We start from the raw sequence: 21,256 nt of genomic DNA on the forward strand, positions 1-21,256 counted from the left end.
CAGAGAAGACACGCCTTTGGTAGCAGAGATACGCAATTTGATTGGTTTGTGTAGTCGACAGACTCGCGCCAGTTTTTGCAGTGGGACCTTCAACTTGCCAAACAAGTAGTCTCCCGGTGCCGAAACAAAACGAATAGTTTTAAAAAGTGTATATTGAGGTTTACCCGTCACATCGACATCTTTAATCTGCAAGTATGGCTCCTAAGGATTATTTGGCAGAGAAAGGTACAGTATAGTACTAATTTGTTAAGCTATACTGAGTGTTGACTTGGAGCGTAGTTAGTAACCATACCTAGTTGTGTAACTCTCTATGCACGTTTACTAAAATTTGGTCATGGATGGTTGTGTAGTAAGTTAGTATTTTAAAAGGTAGGGTTACTCGGACGGGTAAGTTACCACGGTAGGTAGCTACTATTCTGTAAACACAATACGGTGAGTAAGAGTTGTAGTTTAACGTCAGCTATACTATTGGAATTTTTAAATGCTAATGTAAACTAACCAAATAAGATTGTATTTCAATTTGCAGTATTTTAGTGGTTAACAAACCCATGTAATGTTGCGGTTCAAAATAAATATGAACGCATATTGCATAATGTTATGTCCGGTTTTCTATTCTGCCAAAAACGTATACGATTCAATCTATTATTGCCTTATAGTGGTACAGTAGCATACTAGGTAGTTGTTTTACAGGCTGTCTTCCCATGCTGGGTAATATGTCAACTTGCAAGGTTTGTGCCGTGATATAGACAGCCAGACTGTAAGGCAGTGTTTCACATTGCCATTAAGGTATGATCACTTGCCCGTGGCTGTAGCTAACTTCCAATTCTTAGTAACCCGGATGGAAATCTTGTCATGATGAGGACAAAGAACTGCAAGCGAGGAGCACATGGTCCAGGGGTAGATAATGCAGTAGTTGCATTGGTTGCGAACAACACCACTAATGGCCATCACAGACTGGTTCAATTCATCAAGAAGTGTTAAATGTCGTACATAACTTTCCCTTTTCACAATTTAATAACATAGAATTGGAATAAGTGACAAGCTAATAGTTAGCAAACAACCCATAGCTACGCACTCATCAAAGCGACGGTTCTCATCCGCGGGAGGCTCCTATCTGACTGGCAGCTTGGCTTGGGCGTGATGTATATCATTTCCTACCTGGTATGCTTGCAGTGTTTAATTGGGCAGTAACGTAGCAAATTCGTACACAGCACACCAATAGACTGACTCTGAAATCCAGTCATGTTTTGAGGCGATAACAATCTCCCAGTTTATTTGGGACTATTTTACCTGCGGAAGATTTTCGGGTGTGACCAGACTATAGCCATGTGCTGGTTGTTTACAAAAACATTCCGAATGCCGAATAATGTGGAAGGCATATATTTTTGCGTCGAATGATTAAGTAAGTACCTATATTGTGGACAACAGATCGGATTTGTTTTCACCTGTCAGAACAAGAATTGTCTTTAGTTAATGTTTCCATTTAAATCAGTGGGGTTACTATCCCAAAAGATGGACGCCGAGTTAGCTGCTTTAACGTTTAACCATTGTTGCAATGATTCGGACGGATCCATTTTTTTAGTGGGGGAAAACATTTGACTCCCTTTGATTTAAAGGGATAGCACATTAACGTAAGTGTTCGTGACTCATCGAGATTCTCTGAGGCTATTTTGCCCATCAAAAGGGGGTCGTTAGAGGTCAACACGAGCCTGCAATAAGCCTTCGACTAAAATGCTGCTGTTGACTACCATTCTAATTTACAGCCTTTTACTGGAGACTAAAATGGAAAAAAATCCTTATAGAAATAAGTTGAGATTGTTTACATTGTTGAACCTGAAAAGACCTATGTGCCCCCAGTACAGAACCAGTCTTGGCTCTGCCTATGAGAATCGCCACATTGAGTTTGACTACTTTTTCCGTAGAGAAATGCAAGAAATTCCTTCAAGAGTTTTACAGTGAGGACGACAATGGAAAGAAGGTGTTCAAGTATGGAGCTCAGCTTGTAAGTATTTAAGTCCCCTGAGAACCAATTCTCATTTGCAGATAACCTCTCCATAAGCATTCAAATACTTGACTTGGGTTCTTCCAAATCTTGAGCCACTTGCAACTAACGGGCAGTCTGATTAAAACAATGGTTGTAACCCATGAGGTGTCATGAATAGTGGTTTTAAAAAATATGACTGAACATGTGCAGCTGAGGCAGTGTGCAACAGAGGTAGCCATCTTTCTTCCCTGCCCCAACATGCTAAATGTTTGAATGAGCAAATCTCTGATACGATGCAGTATTTTTTTCCCCTAATGGGCAGGAACATTTGTTGGCATTTGCAGCAAATATCCTTGTTGCATCTGTGCTATAACCACCTGTAAATATTCTGCAGTCCCTGACACCAACACTGTTTTGTCTGTAGGTTGCCTTGTCCCACAGGGAGCAAGTTGCTTTGCAGGTGGACCTGGACGATGTGGCAGAGGAGGACCCTGAGTTAGTGGAAAGCATCCGTGAAAATGCCAAACGCTACACAGGCTTGTTTGCTGACGCTATTCACGAGCTGCTGCCAGAGTACCGCGAGAGAGAGGTAGTTTGGGTACATTTATACTAAGGCACTTTAAAGACCACTGGGCCTCCTTAGCAAGATTTTATTTCTGATCAAGCTTTTGGTAACCAGGTTAGTTTGATGACCAAGTCACATTTTAAGTCTGTTATTAACTGCCATAGTATGTTGTCTTTCAACTAGGTTGTGGCCAAAGATTCTTTGGATGTATACATTGAGCATAGGCTGATGATGGAGCAAAGAGGTCATGACCCGACAGACACCAGGAACCCCCAAAACCAGTACCCAGCAGAGCTCATGAGGCGATTGTACGTTTGCTTGATGTGTATGTTCTTGGGTCATAGTTGTAACTGAATATTCATTACTTAAAAATCTGGGCTCAGTTGGTATAGCATGGCTCTATACCAACATATGCAATCAATGAGTTCTGGGTAAATATGTCCTGTTTGTGTGTCTTTCAAACTGTCTTTATTGAGATCCATATTCTGCTAAATGCATGCCATAGTTGATCGATCTTGTATCCCCTTCAGACTGATCGTTTTCTTTCACACACAGCGAGCTGTACTTCAAACCGCCCAGTACTGCCAAACCCAAAGTGGTCCGTGATGTCCGTGCAGACAGTATTGGTCAGTTGGTGACTGTCAGGGGTATCATCACACGGGCCACTGAGGTCAAACCCATGATGGCGGTTGCCACTTACACCTGTGACCTGTGTGGTGCAGAGACTTACCAGCCGGTTAGTAAAGGGCATTCTGTCATGGTGGTTCATTGCACCAACCCATCCAATCGTGGGTTAACTTGGCCTCATCTCTTTGTTAGATCCAGTCCCCTACCTTCATGCCACTCATCATGTGCCCCAGTCAAGAGTGTGTCACCAACAAGTCGGGTGGCCGACTCTACCTGCAGACCCGAGGCTCCAAGTTCATTAAGTTCCAGGAGCTGCGCATACAGGAACATGTAAGGACCTTTTGAGTACAGGATCTGAACTGCGGCAACACATTGAAATCAGGTGGTTCACCAACATGACACCTTCCGTGTTATAGTAAATGAGAAGTTAAGTGAGGACAATTCTGACTGGATGACAAGAGACAGGCAAAAATTAAAAGCCTTTCCATCACAGAGTGACCAGGTCCCTGTCGGGAACATCCCCAGGAGCATGACCATCTACGCCCGCGGGGAGAACACGCGTGTGGCCCAGCCAGGGGATCATGTTGCCATCGCCGGTGTCTTTCTCCCATTGCTCCGTACCGGCTTCAGACAAGCTGTTCAGGTGAGTGCTCTTAGACACAAGATACAAGGGCAGTTAATATTGTCATTCCTGCATTCAAAATAAAAGTCCCTCTGCAATCTAGGTTTTCAATAATGCAGAATCTTGTGTAGCAACATAAGCAAAAATCTGAATTAGTAGGCCTGTTATCCATCCAATTTTACTGTTATCTAAGCTTCAGGCTCCTCCAAAAATAAACCAGTATTTTGAAATACAAACATTGTTTAGGGGATCAACTAAGCATAGTGATTGAAAATAAGACCATAAATATCCACCTATGACACATGTTTTTGGGCAATGAAAAGCTATTTAGTGCAGTTCAAGATGTATATGCTAAGGTTTGAATGCCCCATTTACATTTGAGTAATTTTTCCAACTGCCAGCAATTATTGTTACATGTTTAGCACAAGTGCATTAGTGTTACTATTGTTGGTATGCTTATGCATTGATCCGGTACACTTGCCCACTTGGCATAAATCTGTAATTGCAAACTGGTTTTGATTACTGCATGGAAAGTATCTAGCTAGCAGCATAACATCGCAACACCACCAGTGATGCAGTGTGCTTCTGCCCGGCCTGGTAATCAGTTTCCCTGTCATCACAGTATCTGGAGTCATGTAGCCCTCTTTCAGTGTTGATGTTGATGCAAATAAAAAGGTTTACTGCACAACCTAACATTTCGGGCCATCATTGTCTCCTTCTCCCATAAATCAGGAGATTGTCAACTTTTTTTGGTACCCTGTACCAACTTAACATTCCGTCCAACAACCAATGAAAGCATGCCATAACTGACATTGTACAATGTGTTCAGTGAATATGTAATACCTATCCATACATTCAATAAGAGGTATTGGGTGTCTGCAACACCTAGTCGGAGGAACATGCCAGTAATGTTCCTGCTGTTTTGTCCTTAGGGTCTGCTTTCAGAGACATACCTGGAGGCCCACAGCATCACACTGATGAACAAGACTGAGGATGATGAGTTGGGCACAGCAGAGCTCAATGAGGAAGAGCTGCGCCAGATCACAGGTTCGTATGTCTGTGTCCTCTGGCCTGAAGTGTAAGCACATTAATGTGGGATTTCATATAACCGTTTTTAGTTAAATGTTTTGGCCAATTCAGTTTCTGTTATAGATATTGTGTGTTTTGTGATTGCGATTTTTCATTTTGCACCTCCATTTAAATGGTGCATGGATCAGCTGTTTCATAAAAATAAACTGTTTAACCCACACAGGCCCTTAATTCAGAATAAGCCATCCATCTGCAAATGCCGGGCTATAAGAATAAAGTGAAATTCTCAAGGCCGAACCTGTCCCTACACCCGCAAATATAGTAAATGCTGCTGTGACATACAGTTCACATAGAATTGTTTATATCAAACATTTAAAAAGGCTAAGTGACAGGCGCACGCTGGCTGCTGAAATCGAACTTACTTTGAGAGCCATGCAACCCTGCTGCCTTCTGTCAAAACAATATTTTATGACCCTATATCCACCTGCATTGTGGATTTAACCACTGGTACTGGGGCTTATGATGTGTTTACCCGCACATCACTAGGCACGTAGACCTGTAGGAGCAGTTCTGTTTCTGGCTGTGTGCTACTACCTCTGCGTACAACACAACATCATGAATTTGAACTCTGTCATTAATGTGGATTTAATGCACAGGCTCAAATTTTTAACAGCAATGTAATCCAGTGAGTGACAAGATGTAACACATTGAGGTCCAGGTGACACTCCAATGAGGAGCAACACAATAGGCTAACTGCACTTTGAGGTCAATGTTCTACCTAGGCCACAGCTGTACGACTTTGACTGTTGGGTCCCCCTTGCCCACAGATTCAAATTATAAGCCGATGTGAAACCACATGGTTAGACTGAGAATTTTCTTTGGACTATTTTCACGGTTTAGTTTCTAAAACCTTATGTAATCTGAATAATGTGTGAAAATAAAATCGATCATCCTTGTACATTTTTAATTGAATTAACCATGTGTTGCCACGTTAGGTAGACCTACATAATAGTTCTGGAATTAGGTATTTCAAATAACTTGGCTCTAATATTATTTGCAGCATAGCCAGAAGTGAAACGACACAATGTGCAGGCAAATTTAATTGACGTTGCTTTGACGCGAACCCATGTCTGAATCCACCACATGTATTCTTAAAATAATAATAGTGGCATAAAATTAACGAGAAATGTGTATGACAATCACACTTTAAAAAAAAATAAAAAAATAAATAAACTGTATTTTGCTTGCAGAGGAAGATTTCTATGAGAAGCTCGCAGGCTCTATTGCCCCTGAGATTTTTGGCCATGAAGATGTGAAGAAGGCTCTCCTGCTGCTCCTTGTTGGAGGAGTTCAACAGGCCCCCAAAGGAATGAAGATCAGAGGTGAGTGCAATACACCTTATCCCACTGTTCCAAAATATTGTTCAGTAGCCAAGCTGCTCTGTACTTGCCTTTTTATTAAATGGAGTTTCCAGATCTACTAAAGGCTGCATTTTCCTGCTTTCAGGTAACATTAACATTTGTCTGATGGGAGACCCTGGAGTAGCAAAGTCCCAGCTCCTGTCCTACATTGACCGTCTGGCTCCCCGCAGTAAGTACAATGTAACTGTCTAGATTACTTCCTCACCATGTCTCTGTCATTTGCCCATGGCATGCTAATGGCCTCTACCAGAAATTAACTTGAACCAGTTCACACTGAAATAACATGAAGTACATGAACCAAGTGAAGCAGTGGGAGACAACTCCAACTACACTTCTTTTTTATAATTACTGTGGGAATATGCATGCATCAGTCATTTTCAGGTAAATAAACAAAACAATGATTCCATGTGGGCTCCTGCCACTAACTAGCCAAGCCATGACCTCACCTCCCTGACTCACTCCAGGCCAGTACACAACAGGCCGAGGTTCTTCTGGGGTTGGCCTGACGGCAGCTGTGATGCGCGACCCCCTTACGGGGGAGATGACTCTGGAGGGAGGCGCCTTGGTGCTTGCTGACCAGGGCGTCTGCTGCATCGACGAGTTTGACAAGATGGCCGATGCTGACCGCACAGCCATCCATGAGGTGATGGAGCAGCAGACCATCTCCATCGCCAAGGTTATTGTCCTCACGGCCACACCTGTCTGACAAACTCTGAGAACACTGTTTCCTGCAGACTTATCAATTCTATGAAAGTACATACTATTGATATCCCTGTATATGGTTTTCCAGTTCAACAAGAATGTGACTTATTTGTTCCTTTCTCTAACCAGGCGGGCATCATGACCTCCCTCAATGCCCGCTGCTCAATTCTGGCAGCCGCCAACCCTGCCTATGGCCGTTACAACCCGCGTAAGACCATCGAGCAGAACATCCAGCTGCCGGCTGCCCTGCTCTCTCGTTTTGACTTGCTGTGGCTCATCCAGGACAAACCGAACGCAGAGTCCGATCTCCGACTGGCCCAGCACATCACCTACGTCCACCAGCACTGCCGTCAACCACCCACACACTTCACCCCCATTGATATGAAGCTCATGAGGTTGGTTTCCTATCCAAATGGACAGTTTTAACATACACTGCTGCTACAGAGGTTCTTTATGTAATGTCAGGAATGAAAAGACAACTGGTAGTTGACTAATTAGAATTCCCCTCATATGCAGGTAACATAGCGGTTAAAGCATCTGACCGGTAACAGACCGATTGCTAGATTAAATCACCTGCTCAATGGATATACTATAGTTATGTCCTTGACCATGACTGTTAATACCTTAATTGCTCCCCATAATCCCATTAGTACAATTGAAAACCCTGCGTACATCCTAGATTTCAACTGTATTATCGATCTCCAGGCGTTACCTCTCTCTGTGTAAGAGGCGACAGCCAGTTGTCCCAGAGGCATTGGCTGATTACATAACAGCTGCCTATGTGGAGATGAGGAAGGAGGCGCGCGTCAGCAAGGACACCACCTTCACCTCTGCCCGTACGCTCCTGTCCATCCTACGGCTCTCCACAGCGCTGGTGAGTCACCTTGTCCCAAACCATGATGCTGGAGAGACCTTTCCCCCATTTTTAGGGTTTCAGTGTTTTTCTGTGCTTTTTGTCCCTGCAAATCAATTGAACTTGTGTTACTTGTTCATCAGTGGCCCTCAGTTAACCCCTTGCAACTACACCTGTCATTCTGACTGGGGTTATGTTTAGGCTCGAGCGGCGCCCTGCTGCTTGGCTTGACTGATCGGTCTTCTTGTTGCCACCCATTGTGTGCTAAAGTGCTTACAGTGCAGGTAGTGGTAGTGGCTCAGTTTACCCGCAGTGTGAGCACTTCTTTCACACGTCGGGTGCCGGGCCTCCATCCTGTCCATAAAATCTGTGGAACTTCTTATTCCGTTTGGCCGTGGTAGCGTCCGGGTGTCAAAAGTGCTGTTTGTGCAGGTAGCTGATTCACCCACCCTACTGCAAAACCAGCACTTCCAGACACGCTTTGTGCTTGGCGACGTCTGGGTGGCCATCAGAGGGCCAATGTGACAGCTGTTGCTGGAACCTAATATTGTAGCAAAGGCTGTTTACATACCCTTTATGCCATAATGTTGTTTGATTAACACTAAATAGGACCTGGTATATTCTGATGCAGCTGTTTTGTCTGGTCCCAGTCAGCTTTGCAGGGTTTGCAACCAGCCTGTGTGCTATGAAGCAGCTGTGCAAACCCATGCAAAACTGACTGTGGCTGGAACCAGTCGTCGCTCATCACCAGAAAGCCTCATACAATACAACTGTGACTTGGACTAGATAATTCCAGACCTAACTATGTGGACACAATTTTCATAGTTTGGGGTCTGTACGCCACCACAATGGATTTGAAATGAAACAACCAAGATGCAATTGAATTGCAGACTTTCAGCTTTAATTCAAGGGGTTGAACAAAAATATTGTATGAAATGTTTAGGAATTGCAATTCCATTTTCATACACTCCCCCTTATTTCAGGGGCTCAAATGTAATTTGACCAATTTATACAATCATGAATAACATTTTCATTTTTAATACTTTGTCCAGAGTCCTTTGCAGGCAATGACTGCTTGGAGTTTGGGATGCACCTTTGATGATTTGCTAGGCCTTTACTGCAGCTCCCTTCAGTTGTTTGTTCATGGGTCTTTCTGTCAAGTTTTGTCTTTAGCAAGTGAAATGCATGCTCCATCGGGTTTAATTCAGGTGATTGACTTGGCCATTGCAGAATATTCCACTTCTTTGCCTTAAACTCCTGGGTTGCCTTCGCAGTATGTTTTTGGTCATTGTCCATCTGTAAAGTGAATTGTCGTCCAGTCAACTTTACTGAATTTGGCTGAATCTGAGCAGACCATATATCCCTATACCCTTCAGAATTCATCCAGCTGCTTTGGTCTTCTGTCACATCATCAATAAACACTAACACTGACCCAGTGCCATTGGAAGCCATGCATGGCATCACACTGCCTCCACCGTGTTTTACAGATGATGTGGTATGCTTTGGATTATGAGCCATTCCAAGCCTTCTCTGTACTGTTTTCTTTCTGGTACAGGTTGATCTTAGTTTCATCTGTCCAAAGAATGCTGTTCCAGAACTGGGCTAGCTTTTTTAATGTAATTTGTCAAAGTCTAATCTGGCCTTTCTATTCAGGCTTATGAATGTGGTGAACCCTCTATTTGCTCTCAAAGTCTTCCCTTTATGCTAGACTTGGATAATGATATGCCTACCTCCTGGAGAGTGTTCTTCACTTGGCTGGATGGTGTGAAGGGGTTTTTCTTTACCGTAGAAAGGATCCTATTATCATCCACCACTAACTTTTGTGGACGTCCAGCCTTTTGTTGCAGAGCTCACCAGTGCTTTATTTTTCTCTGTGTGCCAAACAGTTGATTTGGCCACTCCTAATGTTCCTGCTATCTCTCTGATGTATTTTTTTGGAGCCTAAGGATGGCCTGTTTTACTTGCATTGAGAGCTCCTTTGACCAGATTTTGTGAGTTCACAGCAACAGCTTCCAAATGTGAATGCCACCCCTGGAATCAACTCCATACCTCTTACATCTTTAAGGAAATATTTGCTATTTTTGATCCAGGGCCTTTTTTCCTGGATTATAGAGACATTTATTTTTTGGAATAAAGTTTTGAGTTTGTTTAAAGGAAGCCTCTCCTGGAAAGTGAACGGGACAACAGATATAGCGTTTGGAGGTATATGATGCATTCGGTTTTCCAAACAGGGAAGGCCACGGTGTATGGATATAGGTCTCTGCAAATTTTCTGCCAAAATATAGTTCTCCTACCAAAACAAGCTTCTAACAATATACTACCTCACAACTTCCACAATCAAGCTAACAGCACTGTGCTGTTTCAAAACAGCTGAACTATGGTGCTGAACTTACTGGAGTTTACTAGCTAGCAACCAGCACAATTTACAGACATTTCTCAATGTTTTGAGTGTGCAGTCCCCTTACAGAATTGAGTTGATCGTTTAGTTTCTTCAACCTCTGCCTCTTCCAGTTTCTTTGGGGATTCCGCCTCATCCACAGACACATCAACGTTCTCAATGGCATTAGGTAGCAATAAATCCCTCTCCTAACGTGAGCTACAGTTTAGCAAACAAAGCCAGTTGCCAGATAAATACTCCTTGCAGACAGATTTGCATCGGTTTACCAGCAGCTAATAGAACTTGTTGGCATTTTTGCTAGCTAACGTGAGCTATAGTTCTGTAAACAAAGACTGTTATGGATACAGCCTCCTCACAGACCGATTCTTCTGCATGGCAGCTGCTTATACATCTTCCAGAAAGAATAAACCGTGATGACCATTGATACAATGCTCGTTTTGACACTAATGGTTTTTGTAGAACATATGGAGAACCATATCAAATTCTAGCCTTCCTGTTTTGGAAAACCAAATGTTTCATGTAATTTTGGACGCTATATCCGTTGCCACGTCCACTTTCCTTTTAGCCGGGAACCTTTCCTGTAATTGATGAAGGAATAGCCCACATCTATCCATGAAACAGTCTTTGAGTTAATTGTCCAATTACGTTTGGTCCCTTGACAAGGAGGGGCCTATATACAGCTCTGGAAAAAAAAATTACCACTGGAAAATGATCAGTTTTTCTGGTTTTACTATTCATAGGTATGTTTGAGTAAAATGTACAGTTCTTTTATTCTATAAACTACTGACAACATTACTACCAAATACAAATATTGTCATTTAGAGTATTTATTTGTAGAAAACATCAACTGGTCCAAATAACCAAGAAAAAGATGCATTGTTTTCAGACCTCAAATAATGCAAAGAAAACAAATTCATATTCATTTTACAACAACAAAATACTAATGTTATAACTTAGGAAGAGTTCAGAAATCAATATTTGGTGGAATACCCCTGTTTTTTTTTTAAATCACAGCTTTCATGCATCTTGGCATGCTCTCCACTAGTCTGTCACATTGCTGTTTGGTGACTTTATGCCACTCCTGGCACAAAAATTCAAGTAGCTGGGGTTTGTTTGATGGCTTGTGACCATCCATCTTCCTCTTGATCAAATTCCAGAGGTTTTCAGGTCTGGAGATTGGGCTAGCCATGACAGGGTCTTGATCTGGTGGTCCTCAATCCACACCTTGATCATGGAGCGTTGTCCTGCTGGAAAAAACAACTCTCAGAGTTGGGGAACATTGTCAGAGCAGAAGGAAGCAGGTGTTCTTCCATGATAACCTTGTACTTGGCTTGATTCATGTGACCTTCACAAAGACAAATCTGCCTGATTCCAGCCTTGGTGAAGCATCCCCAGATCATCACCAATCCTCCACCGAATTTCACAGTGGGTGTGAGACACTGGCTTTTTAGGCCTCTCCAGGTCTGTCTAACCATTAGATGACCAGGTGTTGGGCAAAGCTGAAAATTTGATTTGTCAGAGATTATTCCTTACTCCATTCCTATACGGTCAAATCCTTATGGTTTTTTGCAAACATTAGCCTGGCACTTCTTCGCTTCTCATTGATGAAGGTTTTTTTTCTGGCTTTGCACGACAACAGCCCTGACCCTAGGAGCCTGTTTCAAACCGTCCTCGCCGTGTGTTTCACCCCAACTGCTGTTGGTCAAACTTTTTGTTGGTTACTTGATGTCACCCTGCGGTTGTTGAATGACATTTGAATGTGTTGACGGTCTCTGTCATTGGACAGTCGTTTTTGCCCTCTGCCAGTCTGTAGCTTTGTTGTCCCCAATGTCTGTTGCTTGACCTTGTTCTAATGAACCGCTGTCTTTGAAATTTTCAGGATGCAAGCAACCTGACGCTAACTTTTTCTCACTCAAAGCTTTTCTTCAACTCTTTTGTCATGCTAAATAGTCTTTTTTTTTTATTTCAATTTTCCTTTGCGGTACTACTTGCAGAGTTTTTGCCATCCAGCTGGTCCTATTGCAAGAGGATAAAAAAAAGTGTTTTTTTTTTAACTTAAATTAGATTTGGTTCAGGTAATCACCTAATCAGTACCTCATTAAGTAAAATGAGGTGTGCCTGTGTTGGGATTTAACAGATACTGGAATGGAATAACTGCCATACATGTAGAGATGCTGATTTAAGAAAAATTAGGAGTGTGCTCTTCGAGTTGTATCTTTAAAGAACTTCAATTCCTAAACCCTTTTCTCAATTTGGATGTGGATACCCTCAAGTTAAAGCTGGGAGGCTGCACTTGAAGGCCATATTTATTTAACTAACTTGAATATATTTGGGTAAACAGACCAAATAATTTGTTTCCGTGTCCAATTATTTCTGGACCTATCTGTATATTTAACACCAGAGACTGGCCGCCAGGCCGTGGCGATCAAGAGAGACTAGCTGGTGTTGAGAGGCGGAGACTTGGGCAATTGCTGACTGTTCCAGAGGGCATTGCACTTGTCTCGGTCTGACAGTGCCGGCACAACGCAACCTACGACAACAGCTCCAAACTACTGTTGAACACTGCAATTATTTTGACATTTGCTCTGTTCTGTAACCCCTTTCCATTACAGTTTTTATATTGGCATGATGTAGCAAAGTATATATTCCCAAAAGCTTTAATTTGACCTTTTATGATGTAACTTAAAATAAGCTCCTCAACAGGACAGGTCATGGAACATTAATCACTGGACCAAAAAAGATTATGATAATAGCTTAACAAGTCTTTTTCTTTCCACTCCCAGGCCCGTCTGCGTTTGGTAGACGTGGTGGAGAAAGAAGATGTTAATGAGGCTATGAGACTAATGGAAATGTCTAAGGACTCCCTGCAGGCTGACAAGTCCAATGCAACCAGGTTAGCAATTCCCCTCTCTGGGGAAACTAAGTTGTCCCTAATGTTTTAATAGCAATTCAGGAGCAATCATCAAAGTGGCTCCATGCCCAGAAGTAGTTGGCAAAATTCCTGATTTATTTATTCTTATATTGTTTTATATACAGCTTTCTTTTCACACTGCCCCATGTTTACAGGAGAAGTTGTTTAAACCTGTAGAAATGTCAGCTGTTTAGAACTTCACTGCTGACATCAGCAGTGTGTTAATGTCTTAACCCACCTTGACATATTCAAAATTAGATGATATAAAAAAGTATGTTGTTTAGACATTAAGCACATCAGCAGCACGGGTAGCCATGTCAATGTAACAACATACGGATTGTGTATATAGTAGCTCTAGTAGCCTAGAGCTGGCAACGTGGCTAAAGGCCAATTGATTTAGATCAGTGTTATTGGAAAATTCTAACTGTTTGAGCAACTTGTAAGCCATTTAGCTGACTGTGGATATTATAATCAAGTGAGGTAATGTTTTGTTCTTGGTCATCTGTGTTAGTACCGTCTTTATCACAGTTTGAAGGATAACTAGCAACATTTGTTGTCAGTTGATTTGATCTGGTCCTGTTATGTTTCTGAAAATTCATAGGTTTGAACATGTACATTTCCATTACTTTTTAGAGCCCAGCGGCCTGCGGACGTGATCTTCTCCCTGCTCCGGGAGCTGGCCACTGAGGGAGTGGCAGGCCGTGGTGGGTCGGGGGGTTTGGTTCGCTTGGCCGAGGCTGAACAGAGGTGCGTTTCCCGCGGCTTCACCCCTGCGCAGTTCCAAGAGGCCCTGGAGGAGTATGAAGAGCTCAACGTGTGGCAGGTCAACCAGGCCCGTACCCGCATCACCTTTGTCTGAAGAAGTCCTCCTTAACCGCCACAGGCATCTGTCAAAGGGCAAAGGGCTCTGCTTGTTATGAAATGTCTGAGCTACTGACTACAATGGCACCCTTAGAGTCCCAATCTGAAACATCCTGAGAGAATGTAATGCAAACCTGCATGGTGGTCTTCTCTTTGTTTTGCAAAAGAGAAGTTGCCAACTGGGGTGGGGCTGCCTTGGTTAAGCATTTGATTGGCTAAAGTGTGTTTAAAATGTTTGTTAGGTTACTGTTCTCAAATGCTACTTTTTGTAAATAGAGCCGGCTCTTCCAACCATTTATAAGAAATAATGTAATGCATCAGTTGCTTAGCAGAACCATAGGGCCTTAAAGTTAAATCAATGCTGGGAGCTTCACTGACATTGAGCTTCTGTGTTCCATGTGTTAAAATGTTGGCAAACCTTTAATATCCTTTTAAAATGGCATGAATAGTACTTGAAATGTACTCCTACATTGTAAGTGTTAATAAAGTCATGGCATACCTTCGTTTTATGGTTGGAAAGTTACTCAAATGCTGAACTTTCATTCCTGGTTTTGATGATCTTTCACAAATTTTTTTTTTGTACAGATTACTTAGCCCAGAATGTTATTCAGTCCAGTCCTACACATAGAATTGACTGTTTGTAGGTAAGTCAGCCTTTGGTAGCAGTTGTACATGGTTGTCTAACTTGTAACTACATTCCATGAATTCAGTCAAATACGTTTTTGTCAAACTTGTGTTGTAGTATGAACATGAAATTGGCTAATGTGTTACAGAAGGTCATGTTCCTGTTATTCACTTAACCGAAGTTGACCTAAATTGTAGTTGCCATATATCAACATGTATTTTCCATGCCGTATTCTTTATTGGGTTATTTCATGTATTTCCTGTATTGTTATGGTTAGGCTACTTAATTTTTCAGCATCCCTTTATCTTTAACAGGCAATCACTTCAGCCAAGATGTGTTCTCCTGTACCTGCTAACAAAGGCAAACATGCCAGAAACATTTTAATTTCAAGAGCTTTAGCTTCATTTTGATTTCAAGGACCATGTTAAAAGTAGATGACAGTGAAGTTAAATGTAAATTTTGTAAAACTATTGATCTATCAAATATGGGAGAGGGAGCACTTAGCAGCCATGCAAACTAAGAAGCATGCTACCTACATGAAGCCGACAGGTGCATCGTCTTAATGATGATCATAATTGTGCATTACACCGATCAGGCATAACATAATGACCATCTGCCTAATATTGTGTAGGTCGTCGTCCCGTCCTGTCCCCCCCGTCCCCCCCAAGACATTAGCAGCCAGATCCTTTAAGTCCTGTAAGTTGTGAGGTGGGGCCTCTATGGATCGGACCTGTTTGTCCAGCACATTCCATAGACACTCGATTGGATTGAGTTCTGGGGAATTTGGAGGCCAAGTCAATACCTTGAACACGTTGTGTTTCTCAAACCCTTCCTGAACCATTTTTGCTTTGTGGCAGGGTGTGTTATCCTGCTGAAAGAGGCCAATGCCATCAGGGAATACCGCTGCGCCATGAAAGGGTGCACATGGTCTGCAGCAATGCTCAGGTAGGTGGTATGTGTCAAAGTAACATCCTCAAGAATGGGAGGACCCAAGGTTTCCCAGCAGAACATTGCCCAAAGCATCACACTGATCCTTACGCTTCCCATTTTTTACATCAACCTTGATGGCAGAATGCTCACTTGTTGCCTAATATATCCCACCCACCGACAAGTGCCATGATAACGAGATTATCAGTATTATTCACTTCACCTGTCAGTGGTCATAATGTTATGGCTGATCGGTGTATGCTTAAGCAGTGAAAACGTAGCTTTGTATTGAAAACTTCTGTGAACTAGTGAATAAAGCTTGCAAATTGATGTGTTTAAAATACTGTGGGCACGGTTTTTATTTGCTCGGTGCTCTGCACAAAGGCTGCTTATTTTTCCATTCATTATAGGACATGGAAATTCAGCTTTTTAGTCAGGGAAAAGTCAAGGAATTTGACAATAGACTTAAAGTGGGAAGCCTCTAAGATATGCTGCAGTTGTTTCATTACAATAGGACCATATCATGTCATGTCACCCAGCCAAGTGTTTGTAATCCTCATCTAAATGATATACCTGTCACAGAATGGCGCTTACTACTTCCCTACGATAAAGAAAAATGGAAGTGACATTTTCAGTATTTCTTTCAAATGGGTAATGACCTGCTGCCTTCTTTGAATATTTACTCATGCAGTTTGGATTTGAATCATGCGCACTACTCTTTCAGCAAAATGTGTCTTTCCCCAATGTCTTGTGAAAGAATGCCTAGAAATGCCTGGAAAATATATTTTTAAAAAACTGTTAAAATTAGAATTAAGGGTCAGGACTGTACTAATAACCCATCAAAATGGGATATATTTGATTCCAGATGAAACCATTAGTTTGAACTACAAATAGAAATGTGCAATTTCCAGGAAAAACAGCTGTCCCATTTACCTTTTTAAGAGTGGTTTGGTCAGAGGGGGAATGTATTGGAGCAGTTATTCTGATTTCAACACAAATGCACAAACTATGATGCCCATTTGTATACCGCACATTTTGTTTTCATTTCTATGTAGGCTTCATTTTACTGCAGATTATTTGGGTGCGTAGATATTGATGCTGTGCTCTGGTGAACACGCCTTTAAGTTTCTTTTTGCAAGGTTTCCCCCTAGGATGCCCTATTTCTACTCTGCAGGTGTTGCTTTCCTCCCAGACTCAACTGTGAATTTCCATTTGAAGTTGGAACTTTATGACTTTGCCGCTCAAGTCCAGAAGCTTTTTAGTCTTAATTGGCACCTGAGGCTCTATTTAAAATCAAGGTTGGGCCAATATAATTGTTTTAATGGTTTTGTGATGCGATTGGACAGGCGCTTGCACGTTAGTCACTAACGTGGAGACCTATATTTATAACACCTAACTTCACTGTTACAGTAAAGAACCCATGCATAGGTGAGTACAGAGCTTCTTCTATAGCACATAATAACATTGTTCATCATAGTTAACATGTATACTCCATGTTTTCTATTCAATACCATGACTAACAAAATATGTGATTTTTCTAACTGCTCACTAAAATGCATGTATTTACATGATCTTTATCAATTTCAAAAAGAAATAGTATGTTGATTTCCACTAGGAAATGAAAACAACATAACATACATATTTAGTTCATACATTATTTAGTTCATTTTAAACTTATAGATTAAATGCACATCTTACGTCAATATCTTTAAATCAAGTACTCAAGTGATAAAATGTAGATGCCGGTTTGCAGGTGGCCAAAATGATTTCTCCATTGTGGTTGGTGGGGGCTACATGCTGTATGATGGTTCTCCCAGGTGGGATAACTTTCTCTTACATTACATGAGTTTAGGCAATTGAAAATGACTGAATGAATGTCTTTAGTAAATAGGATATTCCATCTGGAAATGTAATGATGTGTCTGGTGTGTATCTTCTGCAGTTTGGCTGGAGGCAAAGTCTCTGCTGAGTGCCATCAAGCACAAAGGTAAAAATATTTTGGGAATTACATTCCACTTTTTTACATTCAGGTGTATTGACATTCTGTGTAATTCCAACCCTGCTAGCACAAGTCAATTCCAACCCTGCTAGCACAAGTCATTGAAAATGCATGCTTTATGGTTAATGAAACAATACAACAATTTTAGTTATAAATGGAAATATCCTCATAAATGTAATTGTTCTCCAATATTCTGGGTTCTTCCCCCCATATCTTGGGTTCTTCCCTTCACTTCTCATCCGACCCACCTCTCCCCAAAGAGTTGACCCCTGTAAGTGCTGTGAGTATTGATTCAGAAAAGGCTAACGGCTTCCTAACTCATTTGAGAGCAAAGCGCAACGTGGAACCCAGATGGTACAGAGGCAGCCCAGACTTCCAGGCTTACTACCGCTACTACAGTAGTATCGGACATACGGAGGGGGTGAGAGAGAAAACAAAATCAATAACTTATGAAGCACTTTTGAATTAGCATAGCCAGTTGAGGTCAACTTACACGGTAAAATATGGGTAATTTGTTTCTGTATTCATGATGTCCTGCTGTCATACTGTTTGATATCTGTGTAATTAATGACTAAAACCTTCTTTTTTTCCCAACCTCTTCTGCACCTTTTAAGCTGTATGAGATTGACAGAATCAGGATGCTGTACCAACAGATGAGACAGCTTGAACACGTATACGGACCTGACGCCTCCTACTTCCAGAACAAGCTGGGAGTGCCTACCGTCAAAATGTGCGATCCAGCCACGGACAAAAAATGCAAAGCCCTATCTCCTCCTCCTCCTGCCCCGATAAAAAGTGCCCCGCAGCCCAGTCCCCCTCCGGTCCTCTCCCAGACTGACGTTGTGTACCTGTGCAATGCCAAGGACCCGCTCTGCAAACCCCAGATTGTCTACCTCCCCACCGGGGCCATGCCCGTACTCTGTGACCCCCGCCTCCACCCATCCTGCAAGCTCCACAAGCTCCCTCCACCACCACCCCCCATAATTGCCAAATCTGCCCCACCGCCACGACCACCCCCGACCCCCAAAAAGTCAGCTCCCTTTCCAGCCCTCATCCAGACCTTCAAGGGCATGGAGTATGACTGCGATCCCTACTGGGACCCGGACTGCCTAATAGACCACCCACCCAGACCCTTCCATGGAAAGGCTGGCCCACCACCACCCCCCCCACCACCACCACCACCACCGCCCATTAAAGAGGAACCAATCTTGCACACACCTCCCCCTGCGCCCATCCCCAAAAAAGTGGCCTATCCCTACTATGGCTACCCCTACAGCTATGGGCACGAACTCTATGATCCGATCCGCTTCCAGTACCCCTCACCTCCAGCCGACGGCCCTGAAGATAGTGGTAGTGAGTAAGCACACTGATGCTCTAAAAGCTGTGGGTTTACCTTGTGCTTTGAGCGTTTCAACAGCGAAGAGCAAAGGCTTGTTTTTCCCACCTCAAAATGTATAATAACAAAGGAAGTGTATACACAGAAAGCATAATTCTGAAGAGCTGATGCGAAAACAAATTGTGATTGGCCAATAGACTACAGTACGAATAATGATTACATTTTGGCCACCTGTGTATATGCTGCCAAAAAAGTACAGGTTATACCTATTAGAGGTCTTTGAGCAATAAAGCATGTAATTCTGTTCTCAATGTGCTGGTGAATCTTATAACGGGTGATGCTGTAACAGTGATAAAGACCCACTATGGTTGATGCATTATCATCCTGTGTGCTGATGTCCTTACAGCCTCTATAATCTGACAAAAAGATAGCGACCAAGTTAATATTGACTCCAATTATGAAAAATAAATATTTTAAAGAAATCTTGGTCTGGGTTGTTTCTCTGTTGTACTCTGTTACTACATACCAGTAGTTTTTATCCATTTTGCATGTTATTTATAGCAGTGGTTCTCAAACTCCTGGGCACTGCCTCAATCTCACAATTTTGTTGTTGCCTCACCGTAATCAACTAGTCAAGGGCATTTCCTGAAGTTCATTCAGATGGAATACCAGTACATGAAATTACTTGGGATCCACAGAGGTTTGAAAATCACAGATTTAAAGAGATAACGTGGCAGCACCTACTCTACTCTCACCTATGGTCATGAGCTTTGGGTCATGACCGAAAGGACAAGATCCCGGATACAGGCGGCCGAAATGAGTTTTCTCCGCAGGGTGGCTGGGCGATCCCTTAGAGATAGGGTGAGAAGCTCGGTCACCCGGGAGGAGCTCAGAGTAGAGCCACTGCTCCTCCACATCGAGAGGGGTCAGCTGAGGTGGCTTGGGCATCTTTTTCGGATGCCTCCGGAACGCCTTCCTGGGAAGGTGTTCCGGTCCCGTCCCACCGGGAGGAGACCCCGGGGAAGACCTAGGACACGCTGGAGGGACTATGTCTCCCGGCTGGCCTGGGAACGCCTCGGTGTCCCCCCGGAAGAGCTAGAGGAAGTGTCTGGGGAGAGGGAAGTCTGGGCATCCCTGCTTAGACTGCTGCCCCCGCGACCCGGCCCCGGATAAGCGGAAGAAGATGGATGGATGGATGGACGTGGCAGCAGAGTGAGCCTGAAATGTGTAAGATGGAAAACTCCTGTACAGGAGAAAACTGACTAGTACTGGTGCCACGTGGCTGGGTAAAAGATGTTCGTTGATGAAAAACTGCTAACTACAGGCTGGGGGTTGTCGACATCCAGCACCTTTTAATATTGAATAAATGCTGACTGTCATAGCCCCCCTTCCCAAACCCACACATGTCCCTGTTTAATGCACTTCACACACTACTAAAGCACAGCAGGACACCCGACTACATCAAAAAGGAAGGTAACTGCAAACACACTCACCTCCGGCCAGTAAACATTGAAACCATGCTGACTCCACAGTCCTGAACTTATTCCCTCATTTTAACGTGTTTTTTCTTGGTATTGGGTTACATTTGTCTACTAACTTCAGTAAAAGGTTTTTGAAAAGCCAGCATTGGGTTTGATTTTACACTGAGGCCACTAACAAAAATGTATACATATAAGCTTGGAAACCCAGAACTTAATTAGCTGCAAGAGTAATACAATCAGAAACACAACCTTCCAACTGCATACGCATCCAACACATTTGTGTCAATTTCTTGTCACTGTCATCCAGAAATACATTTTGTATTACAGTTTTTCTCAACTTTAAATAACATTTCTTAAAACAAAAAAAAAGTTAAAGTCTCTGTACAATTTGTTTCTTGTTCACACCAGATTTGAATTTCGTATTCACTTAAGCTTAATTAATTGCATGTGTAAAACAGTAAGTATGACTGTCTACCATTTGCACAATACCTTCATATGCACATGGCTTGCTGATCAAAACTGATGAGTTGATTCTCAGTGAAATTGTCAAACTCTTCACAACTTCTAAACATTCATTGTGAGCCATCAAAAGCAAAATTATCCATTCAATTATCAAAATCTGTCAGACAAACATGTATATTCTATAAATATCTATGACATGGAATATTTGTGATGTCTGCTAGATTTGCAAATTACCTGCCAGGTGAAATAGGAATGAAATAGGAATCACAATCTTACCCATCACTGCACCTTTTTCTTTCCTTTCCAAAAAAGTTGAAAAGGAAGGTTCTGAGTGAGGAACAGAAAGGTTAAAATTAAGAGACCACTGCAAACTGAACGATTCTGTTCCTCACTCAAAAATTTCCTATTCCACTTTTTTGGAAAAAAAAGAAAAAAGTGCTGTGATCTCTTCATT

At 42.4% G+C, this 21,256-nt stretch overlaps 2 protein-coding genes across 2 annotated transcripts; both read left to right on the forward strand.

Moving 5' to 3' along the window:
* Window positions 1–35: 35 nt before the first annotated feature.
* mcm7 (minichromosome maintenance complex component 7) lies at window positions 36–14,476 on the forward strand. The gene is made up of 15 exons (XM_010866359.4): window positions 36–225; window positions 1,923–2,002; window positions 2,409–2,573; window positions 2,733–2,857; window positions 3,105–3,285; window positions 3,369–3,506; window positions 3,670–3,819; window positions 4,731–4,845; window positions 6,078–6,209; window positions 6,334–6,417; window positions 6,713–6,924; window positions 7,080–7,345; window positions 7,656–7,824; window positions 12,985–13,094; window positions 13,746–14,476. The coding sequence occupies exons 1-15, from the start codon at window positions 195–197 to the stop codon at window positions 13,969–13,971; spliced, it is 2,184 nt and encodes a 727-aa protein (XP_010864661.1). The 5' UTR covers window positions 36–194; the 3' UTR covers window positions 13,972–14,476.
* Window positions 14,477–17,221: 2,745 nt separating this feature from the next.
* On the forward strand, window positions 17,222–19,286 carry LOC105007430 (leucine-rich repeat extensin-like protein 3). Its single transcript, XM_020044839.2, has 4 exons — window positions 17,222–17,342; window positions 17,467–17,511; window positions 17,784–17,944; window positions 18,138–19,286. The coding sequence occupies exons 1-4, from the start codon at window positions 17,288–17,290 to the stop codon at window positions 18,882–18,884; spliced, it is 1,008 nt and encodes a 335-aa protein (XP_019900398.2). The 5' UTR covers window positions 17,222–17,287; the 3' UTR covers window positions 18,885–19,286.
* The last annotated feature ends 1,970 nt before the right edge of the window (window positions 19,287–21,256 follow it).

This window comes from Esox lucius, chromosome 4 (genome assembly GCF_011004845.1).
Source record: "Esox lucius isolate fEsoLuc1 chromosome 4, fEsoLuc1.pri, whole genome shotgun sequence".
NCBI lineage: Eukaryota > Metazoa > Chordata > Actinopteri > Esociformes > Esocidae > Esox > Esox lucius.